A 13,098-nucleotide genomic window follows, 5' to 3' on the forward strand; every position below is an offset into this window, starting at 1 on the left:
CCCCCCCCCCAATCTATGGTCGTTTATGGATTTCCATTTTCCTGCTATTCCTCCATGTTTCAGGTATGCCAGGTCATCCCTTGCCTAAAGAAAAAGGTCTGGCTTTCAGGATGATGTACTGCAATAGAGGCTGCAGCTGGCAGGCTGGACAACCAAGTTAAGCCTTATTTTATGCAGAGTTTAATCCATACAGTTGTTGGTGCATAAGATGAGGTATCCATATAAGTACACACAAAGAAGGGTGACCACGTTTTCAAATAGGAACAGCAAGTGTGATTTTTGCCCCTACAGGAGGCAGGGGTTTAATCTCTTTGAACTCCAATATCCCTCTGATGCTCTCTGCCCTAACTGCTTCTCCTAAGTCTGGAGCGAGGAGATACCAGCAAAAGCTGTTCAAAATAAAACTGAACGAAAATTGTTCCACAAAGTGATGCCTGAGGTTGCAGTTACCAGATACTGTGGTTGCCCAAAATATAAATGGGTTATGAAACGATTAGGAAGATTCATGGGAAGAAGGTGTCTGCAGCAGGGTTTTGGTTTCTGTGACTGTGGGATCCTATCTGAGGATCAACATCTGGTTGTGAGAGATGGGAGCCACCTCAAGAAGTGGGACACATGTAGGTAGGATCTCTGCTGGTAGGATCACTGATGTGGTGAGGAGGTCTTTGAGCTCCTGGAAGTCTTCATTGGCCACCACTGAGTGCAGGATGGATGGGAAAGGTTGTCTATAGAGTGAGCATTTGGTTTTGGTTTTGGACGTCCACTGCATGCAGACGAAGCAGAAGTTGTGCTGGCAGGGGTCCAGTTGCATCACATTGTCCAAGCAGACACGTACTGCTGGAAGATGCAGCTGTGGACATGGCAGCGTGCAGCAGGTCGGGAGCTGCTCCCCCTTGGAAGTGCCTCAGCTGCTGGTGCCCCACTCTGCAAAACAGAGGCACCAAGGTCTGGCCCTTCCTTGGGGCTGGAGGCCGGAGCACGGAGGAGCTGTGAAAGGACATTGACCTCCCAAGGTGTTTCTTTCGGGGTGAAAGGAAGCAGCATGGGCACTCTGGTATACCATCCCACAGCCACTGCTGTATAAGTGCTTTTCTTGCCTTTCCCTACCCTGACTGCTGCTTCCCCTCAAGAAAGGAGGTGTCCTGGGTCAGTCTCCTGCCAGCTCAGAGAGGAGAGAGGCCTTATGTTCATATTAGATGACTATATCAGTATCATTTCTCTATCCTAATCTACTTCTCTCTTGCACTACATTATTCTCTCTTCACCAGTGTGTCTCAACCCATGTACTGCTGTTCCTCCATTTTCAATACCAAGCCCTGGAAGATAGAAATATCCCAAACCAATTCAATCCTAATTTCAACATTGAAGTATTTTATGGTGTTGAGAGGAGTGAGTTATTTACATGGTAGCACATTGAGTCCTGGCAGCCTGGGGGCAGCTAGCAGGGATGGGGGGTGGCTCCGGGGCTCCACACTGAGCATAGCTGCTGGGACCCCAAATGTAAGAGAAGTGTGTTGTGACACCAGTCTGACTCTCCTCCCGCGCCTGGCAGTGCTGCTTGCTCACAGGAGCTCACCAGGGAATCAGTCCACGTGGGAACTGGGGTCGGGCAGTCCCTGTATAGGGGTGACCTGACAAAGGGGCACTAGCACCATCCCCTCCTTGTGGGGCTGCAGGATGAGACTGGCAGCCTTGGCACTTCCACCACCTTTCCTTTCCCTGCCATCTTTTCTCCTGGGTAGCACTAGTGACACACACTCAGTCCCCAGGGGCTGGGCTTGAACGCCATGGAATCATTTGCAAGAGAAGGGCAACCTAGAGGGAAACCATGGCCCGGCTTTCTTCTCTATGTGCAGCTCTTCCTGCTCTTTCATTCCCTTCCCACTCATTTCTGTTGGGTTTTGCTTCTGCCTGACATTTCCCCTGGCAACTGCTGCATTTTCCAAGCATCTCAGGGTTGGTTTGGCACGAGGGGTCCCAAACAACTCCCATCAAGAGCTATCACCCTGCATGACTTTTCCAGAGCAGTCTCTCTTTCTGGGGAAGCCAGACTTTTTTTATATGTGTTTTAATTATATGATCCTCACATTGCAATTTCAACATATCACCTTCTCCGACAGATATGCCATCATCTTGATTTACACAAGTACGCTTCTTCTTACACAGAGGAGGAAATGAGAAAGTAATGATCATATTTCAAAACCACCTACAGCGCAAGTGGCATAAAATCTTATCTGACAATTATATTTGAAGGTAGAAATTTAAATGAAATCACTTTACTATTTAGCAATGGACCAACATCAGATTACACAGCAAGCAATTTAGCGTGAGGGGGCATGCAGGCCACAATATTTAAGTTTCTGGGCCTCACTGAAGGCTGTTCAACACTACCATAGCACAATTGAAAGCTTGGTCCAAAAAAAAAAATCCCAGGAAAATATACATTTTTTAATGTAGCCCTTCTCCATTCTTGTCAGGGCCCTGGAGGCATGAATAACCCTTAATAGCCGTGCCCAGCCCCACACCGATGGGCCCAGGACCCCCATTTCAGCTCTGTGCGGGGTTGTCAGTCCCTGCCATGGCTGTGCTGGGGCCGGAGGGCCCCCCCAGGTCGTGGTCCCATCCCCGAGGGAGCCACCCCACTCGTGCTGTGCCCTGACAAATCTTCTTTTGCCTTTTTCTACTAGCACATGCTCCTGTCCAAATGTTTAACAAACGTGAAATTGCTATGAAATGGTATTGACACAGGTGTGATATGATGGGCCCCTGGAGAAGAGCACAAACTGCGGGTGGTGCAATGTGAGAAATCTCTATCAGTAGAGTTTGACCAGGGAAAAGCTTCAGTGTCAGCCCCCACCAGGCCCAACCCTGGCTGGGACAGCCAAAGCAAAGACTTTGCTTCTTCATTTTCCCTCGTTTGCACAGCAGCACAGCTCTCTCTCTGCTTCCTACGGCCCTTTTTCTCTCAGCTTTATTAGTGGGACTGAGAGAAGTCTAACAAACACGAACGGAAGATGCTGTTTAACGTGAGGAACTTCTTCAGTATTGCAAAGCTAACAGGGACCAGCAAGCAGCTGCTGCGACAGTTTTGGTAAGCTCATCCTTTAGTTTTGTCTATCGTTCAGTGACATTTAGTCAGAAACCTGGAGACAAAAGCAGCTGAATCCTGTGAAGGAGTGTTTCAGTTTTTCCCCCACCTTTTCGGTACCTTTTTTCCTCCCAAGGCAGCAAGCTCTGCATCTTCGGGAGACTGGAAGATTTTCCCTTTTAATGTTTGTGAAATACTGTTAATTCCTTCTGTGGGATTTAGCAGCAAAGTCAAGAAGGAACGTTTCTTCTTGAGGTCAGTGTACGCTGCAGGTACTGTAATCAATAAATAACTATATGAATAAAGTATAGAAAATTCTTACGCATTTAGACAATTATCATGGCCAGTAGCAGGGGGTAAATTCTCTCCTTGAAGCTGCAAGGTGAATCTCTGCTTTGGTATTTTTTTGTCTCTATATACACTGGAGGCGTTCAGGAAAAGCAAGGTTCAAAGTTATTGAGGTAGACCTGGTGCTGTGACCTGGCTTTGGGCTCTTTCTTCAGCCACATAGATGTGCCTGTCCCCTGTGCCTTCAGAAAAGTACCTGTAAGACAGTGTTTCAGTAAGCTATTTCTCATGCTTGTCACATCTCCAGGGTCAGGTTAAAATTAAAGACTTGAAACTTAATTCCACATACTCCTATGTTTTCATGTCGGAGTCAATAAGAATAGCATTAACATTATGTAACAAATGATTAATGCTTGAAAACAATATACAGGAATTTCATATTCACAGGAATCCTAATATGCAATAAGTCATTTTTATTTATTGTTTCTACATTACATTAGATGAAAAACAAATGTTTTCCAAGTTCTATGATTGATTTGCTACAGTTTTAAAGTGGTCCTGAAGCCTGGGTGATAATTTTTTTATGGATTTTGGATTTTCACTGCTGGCAATTGGTGGGAACTTTCTCTGGTTAGCAGAGATGATAGCAAAGCAAGTTTGGAAAATGACTGCAGTAAAGCTGGTTTTCCAATAAAGTCATCCAATTTGTTAAGCTCCCCACATAATGTTGTTCGTTATTTTTAGGGTTTTTTTTTTAACATTGTATCATAATGCTGGCATAAGCTATCACCACTGTCTATGAGCATTATAAGTTAAGCACCCTGTGGTTGATACCGCAGGATAACCTAATATCTATCAGTCTGTGCTAATAGTCCAAAGTAATTGCTGTCCCAGCTCAGAAATGAGTAAGCCAGCTGCTTGACCTTGCAATTCTGCCTGTTACATTTTAACTTTGGTATGTTGTCTCATGCTCCTTCTCTGGAATTTATTTGTCCACTTCTGCCTCTCTTTGAGGATGTGGACAACAGGGAAGGGAGCATGTTTCTTGAAGGTCAGAGCAATAAACAGAATCATCATGGGAACATAGAGGTCGGGAATAGACCTCTAGTCCAACTTGCTGCTTGTAGCCTGACAACAGCATATGGGGTCAGCTATGTCTTTGCTTAGCCACATCTTGAAAATCTCCAGGGGTAGTAATTCCAGATCCTCTCTGGGTAACCAATTTTAGTGCTTCACTATCTGCCAGCGCAGAGATTAATGGTGGATATTTCTCAGTCAGCTTCTCAAGCATGCCAGGTGGTAAAACAAGACCGATGAACAGAAGTTCCTGCTGGGCCGGTTGAGATTAGACAATCTCTAACTCCCTGGAAGGAATTGTAGGCTGCAATTAGAAACTCGAGGAGCAGCACCAAAGCTGCTCTGGAAACGATGCAGTGAAGGAGATAGAGTGACCAAGCAGCAAGCAGTTGCATAAATTTTAAAACAGGACAAATATTTTTTTGTTCCCCCAAACTGGATCGAGTACCAAATTCCTGTTCTGAAAAATAATAATAAAAAAATCACACTTATGAAACTAATTTCATTCATAATATACACATTGAAGTTAGAGCCAATCCCTTGAATATCAACGAAGAGCCTTGGTGTTCAAGGATGGATTTCAGTAGCTTACCTTGGTGAGCTGTTTTTCAGGCTATGGTGGAAGCTACCAGACCCAGGAATGCGCAGCCTTTCTTATAATGTCAGGTACAGTCTATTCTGCAGCTGTTGAATATAGAAGTACAGGAAATCATGTTGCTAGCGTTATAATACCCACTTCAAATTTAAAAATGGGGCATTTCGATGCTTTCTAACTGTTTCTAGTTACTAATTGCTGTTTACCTCAGGTTGGAGGCAAGCATGGGGACAGAAGGATAACACATAGCAAAATACGTAACTTTATTTTACTAATGATTGTAATGCTATGAAGATTAGCCTTTATGGCTTGGAAATGTGCGTTATTATTTTAAATGGTACTGCCACAAATATTTATCACTTAAGTCACACATACAGTTTATATTGTGGTTCACTTTAGAATCAATTTTCAGAGACACGCTAAGAAAATACATGGGCAACATTTCTCTAAACTTAGAAAATGAGAAATCCACTCCTTTATCTGCATGGTGCTACAGAAAAGTCCAGCGCTTCTGTGGACTGGGGCTCTGTGCTGAGACCAGACTCTGATGGTGCACATTGATGGGAATCTTCATGGTGCTTTGTGCTTAGCTTAGTGGTGAATTCACTGGCAGTCTGCATAATCTCTGGACCACGTTGCCCTGACGTGTGACAGCATATAGTGAGTTCCAGCAATATTAATCAACAGAGCATCTGCCTGAGCTACTTCTTCATATATTCTCTGTGTTTCTGCTGTTACGCATAATCCTTTCCACTGTGAAAAAAGTCGTCTTGGAAATGGCAGTGGTATGTTTATCTAAAGCACTTTTAAGGTGTCCAGAAGGAAAACACACAGCATTTATATGTCTTCAGTTAAAGACTAAATTCAGCTACATGGCTTGAAAAGTCATACAGTTTGTGCTGTGATGTCAAACAGACAATAGTAATGTGTGGTAAGAGCTGCTCTCTTCCTCCAGTTTCAGTTGGAGCCTATGCCACAAAATTCTGCAGAAAAAGGCTTTCCCTCCAGATTTAACTAATATAACACCAAAATCTTTAGAATCCATAGTAGGCCTGTCCACTATGAGGGCTTTTATTCGTTGGAATTAAAAGAAGAACGAACAGAATTTCTATTTTTTTTCCCTGAATTTTCCTACCTGTGGGCTCTAGTGCTCAGCAATTGGCAGGTGCTGTAACTGAGCCTGACCTCAAAGGTGAGCCAAAGGGAAGCCTACTTGAAAATACAAAAGCAATATCTATACTCAGTCCATTTGTTTGCATTGCTGTGGTTTCCATTCCATCAGATCAGTCTAAAAATGCTTCCTTTAATTAAAAAGACATGTTTAGCTTGTACCCATCCAAACCTTAGCAAGAGTACAGTGGGGGCTGTGCTATGCTAAGGAGGGCTGCAGATGCGGTGCCAGAGAAGGGGCTAAGCTGCCACTCTCCCTTATTAATGTTAAGCCTGTGGAAACATGGGTTGGATGTGACCTTCATTAAGGCACCTCGTCTAAGCTGGAGGAAATTTGATCATATAACTTCTGTGGGTGATTATCAACATCCCATTTCATGTGATTCTGAAGTTATAAATCTGGCTGTAGGACAGAACACACTGAATAAATGCACTGCACATGCCCAGAATGGTGGTAAGAGAAGGACGAGAGCACATGACTGTTTTGTTGGGGTTTTTTTACCCTCTTCCCTAGTGTAATCAAGACATTTCATACACATTTATAGAAATACCACCTTTTGTATTGGTGGGGGTGGGACATGGCAAGGGTCTACTCATTCACAAAGCACGAAGGAGGCAGAAAGAGCGCCGAGATCTGTTCCTCGTATTCTCTGGCCCCAAAGGGCAGCTTTTTGGTCTGTGCTTAAGCCATTTCACCAAGCCCTGAGTGGCTTTATGCATTTGGGTTTATTTGATTAGGCAGCATACAGTCAAGTCATATGCACATCAGAAGGCAAAGGAAATTACATCTAACATACAGTCCATAATACAATTTGAGACACTCTTACGGTGGTGATCAGTATAGTGCGTACTGTCATGTTGTGTATGTCTGTCAGTAAAAGTTATTTAAACTAATTAACACAGTCCATCAACTGATCCAGCTGGGTCAAATGAGAGAAGTGGGAGAGATTTCAGCTGCTTGCTCATTGTCTTTAGCATGAGTGCAATTTAGTGTCGAATGACAAAACACATGTATTTTTTGCTCTTTTGACACAGGTATGGGCCACCAGCTCAAATGAATGTTCAATTGAAAGGTCGTGACCTCCTTACTCTACAGAACTACAAAGCAGATGAGCTGAAGTATTTGCTGTGGATGGCCTCAGATTTGAAACAAAGGATAAAGTACAAAGGAGAGGTAAAATGCTTCAGCTGTTATTTAGGTCACTCAGATGTTGAAATAAATATTGTTCTGAAGATTATTGGGAATGAACCATTCAGCTGTCTTATCCTAAACATCACCTGAGTTCTTAAATGCTGTAAATCATGTGCTACAAATCAAAAAGCCTTCCTGTAAAGTATTCAGAGATATTCGTTAAATGCTTCAGAGGACTTCACAAGTAGAAAGGTTAAACAGCTTTTCACAGCTAACTCCGTGTTGTTGGCTAACCCCATCCATTGACACATGGTGTACATGCAGCACTAAATGCAGGAAAGGGAAGGCACTTCCCTGCATGGGATTAAATTAGTAGCAGAGTTCTCCTTAATGCTAGCTCAAATTGAGTGTCAAAGTGCAGTTGCTTTATGCCCCTAGAATCACTTCTTTTCGTTTAACCTTTATCCTGCTAATAAATTCCTTGAGGGGCAGGAGAACAAAGCTATGGTTAAAAAAACCACCTGTGTAACTTTTATAATGCTGAATTAAAATGTGAAAGAAGTATTTCACATTGTAAAGTGTATAATGACTATAAATTTGAAATGCCTTCAATTTTCACATTCCAGTATTTGCCTTTGATGCAAGGAAAATCTTTGGCAATGATTTTTGAGAAGAGAAGCACAAGAACAAGATTATCTGCAGAAACGGGTAGGTCTGAGCAATGGCACAGTCAGATTTTATATGAAATTCTATACTGTGAGCATGTACTGAAAAACACTGCAGAATTTTGTATTTAGCAATTTCTACTCGAGAGAAACCTAAAGTTTGAAAGCAAAAATAGGAGAAGAGTGGTAGCTAATTGTGTTTCACCTTCAATATTAATGTCACAAGCACATCGCTTTGGTCACAGAAATTTCGCGAGATCATTCCAAAACATGATAGATCAGAAATAAAGTAACAGACAGAAGTAAGCATTCCTGGTGTAAGCTCCTAGTTGTACTGCCAAGATGCACATTTCCTAACATCTATTTTAGTAAGCATCACAAATTTAATTCTGTGCAAGCTCTAATAAATATTTTTCTAATGTATTATGCATTACCGTTGTCACATTTCAGAGTATGTGTTTAGGCTGGGAATCATAGTAAGTCCTTGATATAAATTAGGGGGAAAAAAATTAACATGATTGCTTACAGGAGAAGATAACTTGATGGAGACTCCAGGGTATTAGCTTAATAAGGACAGGCACTGGAATGTTATTTTTTTAGGATCCAGTCCTGCAAACACTGAAACACGTACATATCTTTATTTACATGGTAGTTGTTCTGAAGTCAATGGGACTGCTGAAATAAATCATTCGTGTGTTTGCATGTTAGCAAGGAATAACCATGAATTGGTGACACATCAAGGAAGGAAAAGCTTGCCCTTCTCACATTCAAGTTAACCCAGCACCCCTTAGGCTGACTTCTCCCTAGTGAAGGGAGAAGAAACTTGTTGAGTATTCACATTTCTTTACAAGGTGTAAAGGAGAAGGTAAAAATAATGGAAGGAAGAAGGAGATATATTAACTGCAAGCATTTCTGAATTTGCCTTTGTATCTTCTGGCACAGCTGTTTACCTGCTGATCCTGCTCTTTATGTAGACTTCTTGTTGCTCTCTGTTTTCTCCAGATAAGCAAGACTTATGAATGGGTTTCTCTTGTGCATTCCCTCTCTGTGAAGACTACCCACCTTTTAATTCCGGAGTTTTTAGTCCAGTTTCTAGTTGCCTGCCATACTGGTACATGGGCAGGTAATGATGAATTCTCTGAATCTGTTTATTCTTCATGCTTCTGTATTCAGAGGGAAGCATTGTTTAGTCCTTGGCTTTTGAAGGCTTATGGAAGGGGGTAGCTCAGGAAAGTTCAAATGAATTAACTTAAGGATGGGAGCTAATGCACATAAATTCATCCAAGAGGGATTAAGCTCCAGTGAAATAAACCAAATTTATTTCTGAGTGAGAGCTTCCACAAGGGAGTTTAATGCAGTTTAACTTCTGTGCATTAACTTCACACCTTCAGTTAATTGGTCCTAAGTCCCCTAAGCCTAAGACTATTTCAAAGGCAGACTCAAGTTTTTTCTGTCCATCAAAACTGTACATTTCAGCTGCTTTTTAACATACATGACCTCTTCCTTGGAATTTCTAACTCAAAATAAATATGGGGTCACATGTGTTCCTTTTAGCTAAATAAGCTAATTTAATAGCAATTTTCTAATGTCCCGTGAAAGCGGACATTGAAATGGATCAGAGTGTTTATTTATAAAATACCTGAGTCACTTCAAATAGCACTTGCCATGAGTTTTGCACCTTCAATATCTTGAAAGAGGTCACTTGTGGGACAAGGTTCTGATGATCAGATTAATTTAAACAAACTTTGCCACTCTCAGGAACAGCTAGATGAAAATCAATGGGTTTCATTATAAAGGAGGAGAGACTTGGAATGCACTGATTACAAAATCTGTTCTGTGCAGTGTCTAGGAGATTGTTGCGAGATACTAACACTGTGGAGGTCTTTTCAGAATCCTGCTGTCTCTATGCCTATAAAGAATACCATTATCGAAAAATAAATAAACATAATCATAGAGTGGTTGAGGTTGGAGGGGACCTCTGGAGGTCATCTGGTCCAACTCCCCTGCTCAAGCAGGGTCATCTAGAGCCAGTTGCCCAGGACTGTGTCCAGGATGCTTTTGAATAGCTCTAAGAATGGAGACTCCACAACTTTCTGGGGCAACCTATGCTAGTGCTCAATCACCCTTTCAGTAAAAAAGTGTTTCCTGATGTTCAGAGGGAGCCTCCTGTGTTTCAGTTTGTGCCCATGGCACCACTGAAAAGCACCTGGCTGCGTCCTCTTTGCACCCTCCCTTCCAGTATTTATATACATTAGTAAGATTCCCTCTGAGCCTTCTCTTCTCTTCTCTATGCTATGCAGTCCTAGCTCTCTCAGCCTTGCCTTATATGAAAAATGCTCCAGTGCCTTAATCATCTTTGTGGCCCTTTGTTAACATGGACATAACGACTCTCTCCAGTATGTCCATGTTTCTGTCATACTGAGGACTCCAGAACTGGACACTCCAGGTATGGCCTTACCAGTGCTGAATAAAGGGGAATGATCACCTCCCTCCAGCTGCTGGCAATACTTTGTCTCATGCAGATCAGGATACCATTTGCCACCTTTGCCGGAAAGGCACATTGCTGACTCATGTTCAACTTGGTGTCCATCAGGACCCCCAGGTCCTTTGCTGCCAAGCTGCTTTCCAGCTGGGTGGCCCCCATCATGTGCTGGTGCATGGAGTTGTTGTTCCTCAGGTGCAGGACTTTGCACTTCTTGCTGAACTTCATGGGGTTCCTGTCAGCCCATTTTTCCAGCCTGTCAAGGTCCCTCTGGATGGCAGCACAACCCTCTATTGTATCAGCCACTCCTCCCAGTTTTGTGTCATCAGCAAACTTGCTGAGACACAAGTGTCTGAGAACACTCTGCCCCATCATCCAGATCATTTATGAAGATGTTAAACATGACTGGACACAGGGACCCCTGGGGTATACCGCTAGACACTGGCCTTCAACTAGACTTTGTGCCACTGATCACCCCCCTCTGGGCCTGGCCATTCAGCCAGTTCTCAGCTGACCTCATTGTCTGCTCATCCAGCCCATACATCAACAGCTTGTATATGAGGATCTTATGAGAGACAGTGTCAGGGACCATAATGAAGTCCAGGTAGACAATACCCACTGCTCTACCCTCATCTACCAGGCCAGTCATTTCATCATAGAAGTTTATCAAGTTGGTCAAGTGTGACTTCCGCTTGGTGAAGCCATGCTGACTACTCGTGATGATTTTCTTGTCCTTAATCTGCCTGGAAATCACAGAATGACAGGGGTTGGAAGGGACCTCTGGAGATCATCTAGTCCAACCCCCCTGACAGAGCAGGGTCACGTACAGCAGGTTGCATGGGACAGCATCCAGGCAGGTTTTGAATGTGTCCAGAGTCGGAAGACTCCACCACCTCTCTGGGCAGCCTGTTCCAGTGCTCTGCCACCCTCAAAGTAAAGAAGTTTCTCCTCACGTTTAGATGGAACTTCCTATGTTCAAGTTTGCTTCCTTTACCTCTTGTCCTATCACTGGGCACCACTGAAAAAACACTGTTCCCATCCTCCTGGCACCCTCCCTTTAAGTATTGATAAGCATTAATAAGATCCCCCCTCAGTCTTCTTTTCTCTAGACTAAAAAGACCCAAGTCTCTCAGTCTTTCCTCATAAGAAAAATGTTTCAGTCCCCTAATCATCTTAGTAGCCCTTTGCTGTGCCCTCTCCAGCAGTTCCCCGTCCTTCTTGAACTTGACACAATACTCCAGATGTGGCCTCACCAGGGCAGAGTAGAGGGGGAGGATAACCTCCTCGACCTGCTGGCCACACTTTTCTTCATGCATCCCAGGTTGCCATTGGCCTTCTTGGCCCCAGGAGCACATTGTTGGCTCATGGTCATCCTGTTGTCCACCAGGACTCCCAGGTCCCTTTCCACAGACCTGCTCTCCAGGAGGTCAGCCCCTAACCTATACCAATGCACAGGGTTATTTCTCCCCAGATGCAGTACCCTACATTTGCCCTTGTTGAATTTCATAAGGTTTCTCTTTGCCCAACTCTCCAGGATGGTGTACAGGATTAACTGCTCCATCGCCTTTCTAGCCATCGAGGTCAGGCTGACTGCCCTGCTATTCTCTGGGTCCTCTTTCTTGCCCTTCTTGAAGATAGGGGTGACATTGGCTTTCCTCCAGTCTTTGAGCACTTCTCCCAGTCACCATGATCAATCAAAGATTATCAAAACATTAATTTATAATGCATTGTAAGAAAACAATTGATGTTTGTGACTTTTCCAACACAGTATGCCTCTAAATTGTTTTGTTCTGATGACATTGCAACTACACTGAATAATGTACAGCTCCTTGTGGTATAATTAATTGCCCCTTTACTCTCTTGAACAAATATAATCTTGTTCTAAGACATATTTCTGAAACCCATATTATTTTACCATTTCTAAGAGCAGTAGTGGTGGTGTAAGTTTATTAATGAAGAACTACAAGTAGCTTCCATAGGGTATTGGCAAAAGTAAATCCAGTTTTGTGGAGCCTACTAGATTTATTGCTATCACTGGCTATTATATTGGAAAATGTGACGTCTCCGTTATTATACTGGAAAAAGTCATCTGTTTGCAGTCAGAATCGCATACCCATTCTGCATAAAATCTTGTGTACTTTTTGAAAAGAAAGATATTCCACATGGTCATATGTTACTTGTAACATAAACATCCTCAGGCATGGCATAAAGGTGAATGCCTTGGTTTTGTTATAGCTTTGGTGTAAAATATTCTGATTGTCACTGATACTCTTATATATACAGCCGCAATTACATTTTAGTGAACAAATTATAAATAAATCCAACCATTTCACAGATGCTGAATGCGGACAATATGTCACAGGGTAGAAACAGAGAGGAAAAAAATACAGGCAGAAAAGCTCTGTATGCCTTATTTCATTGTGTACTGGAATATACAAGGTCTTAACAGCTTTACAGAGGTTGACTGCCACTGGCTTTAGCGTAATTACTCCCAACTCACTCCTCTTACCCAGCAGGATGAGAGGAACATGATGTCCATGTCTGAAGATGACTACATACAGTCACAGAAATAATTGCATCACTTTGTATGTTCTAAAGTAA

The 13,098-nt window shown here is 42.9% G+C and overlaps 1 protein-coding gene across 1 annotated transcript in view; it reads left to right on the plus strand.

The window, feature by feature from the left end:
* The first annotated feature begins 3,014 nt into the window (after nt 1-3,014).
* The window catches only part of OTC (ornithine carbamoyltransferase), a 33,399-nt gene continuing 23,315 nt past the window's right edge, over nt 3,015-13,098 (plus strand). The window contains exons 1-3 of the mRNA XM_009888360.1: nt 3,015-3,091; nt 7,254-7,392; nt 7,977-8,058. Of these exons, the coding sequence (XP_009886662.1) occupies nt 3,015-3,091; nt 7,254-7,392; nt 7,977-8,058 (298 nt within the window). The remainder of the gene's footprint in view (nt 3,092-7,253; nt 7,393-7,976; nt 8,059-13,098) is intronic.

The sequence above is a fragment of the Charadrius vociferus genome, unplaced genomic scaffold (genome assembly GCF_000708025.1).
Source record: "Charadrius vociferus isolate BGI_N301 unplaced genomic scaffold, ASM70802v2 scaffold206, whole genome shotgun sequence".
NCBI lineage: Eukaryota > Metazoa > Chordata > Aves > Charadriiformes > Charadriidae > Charadrius > Charadrius vociferus.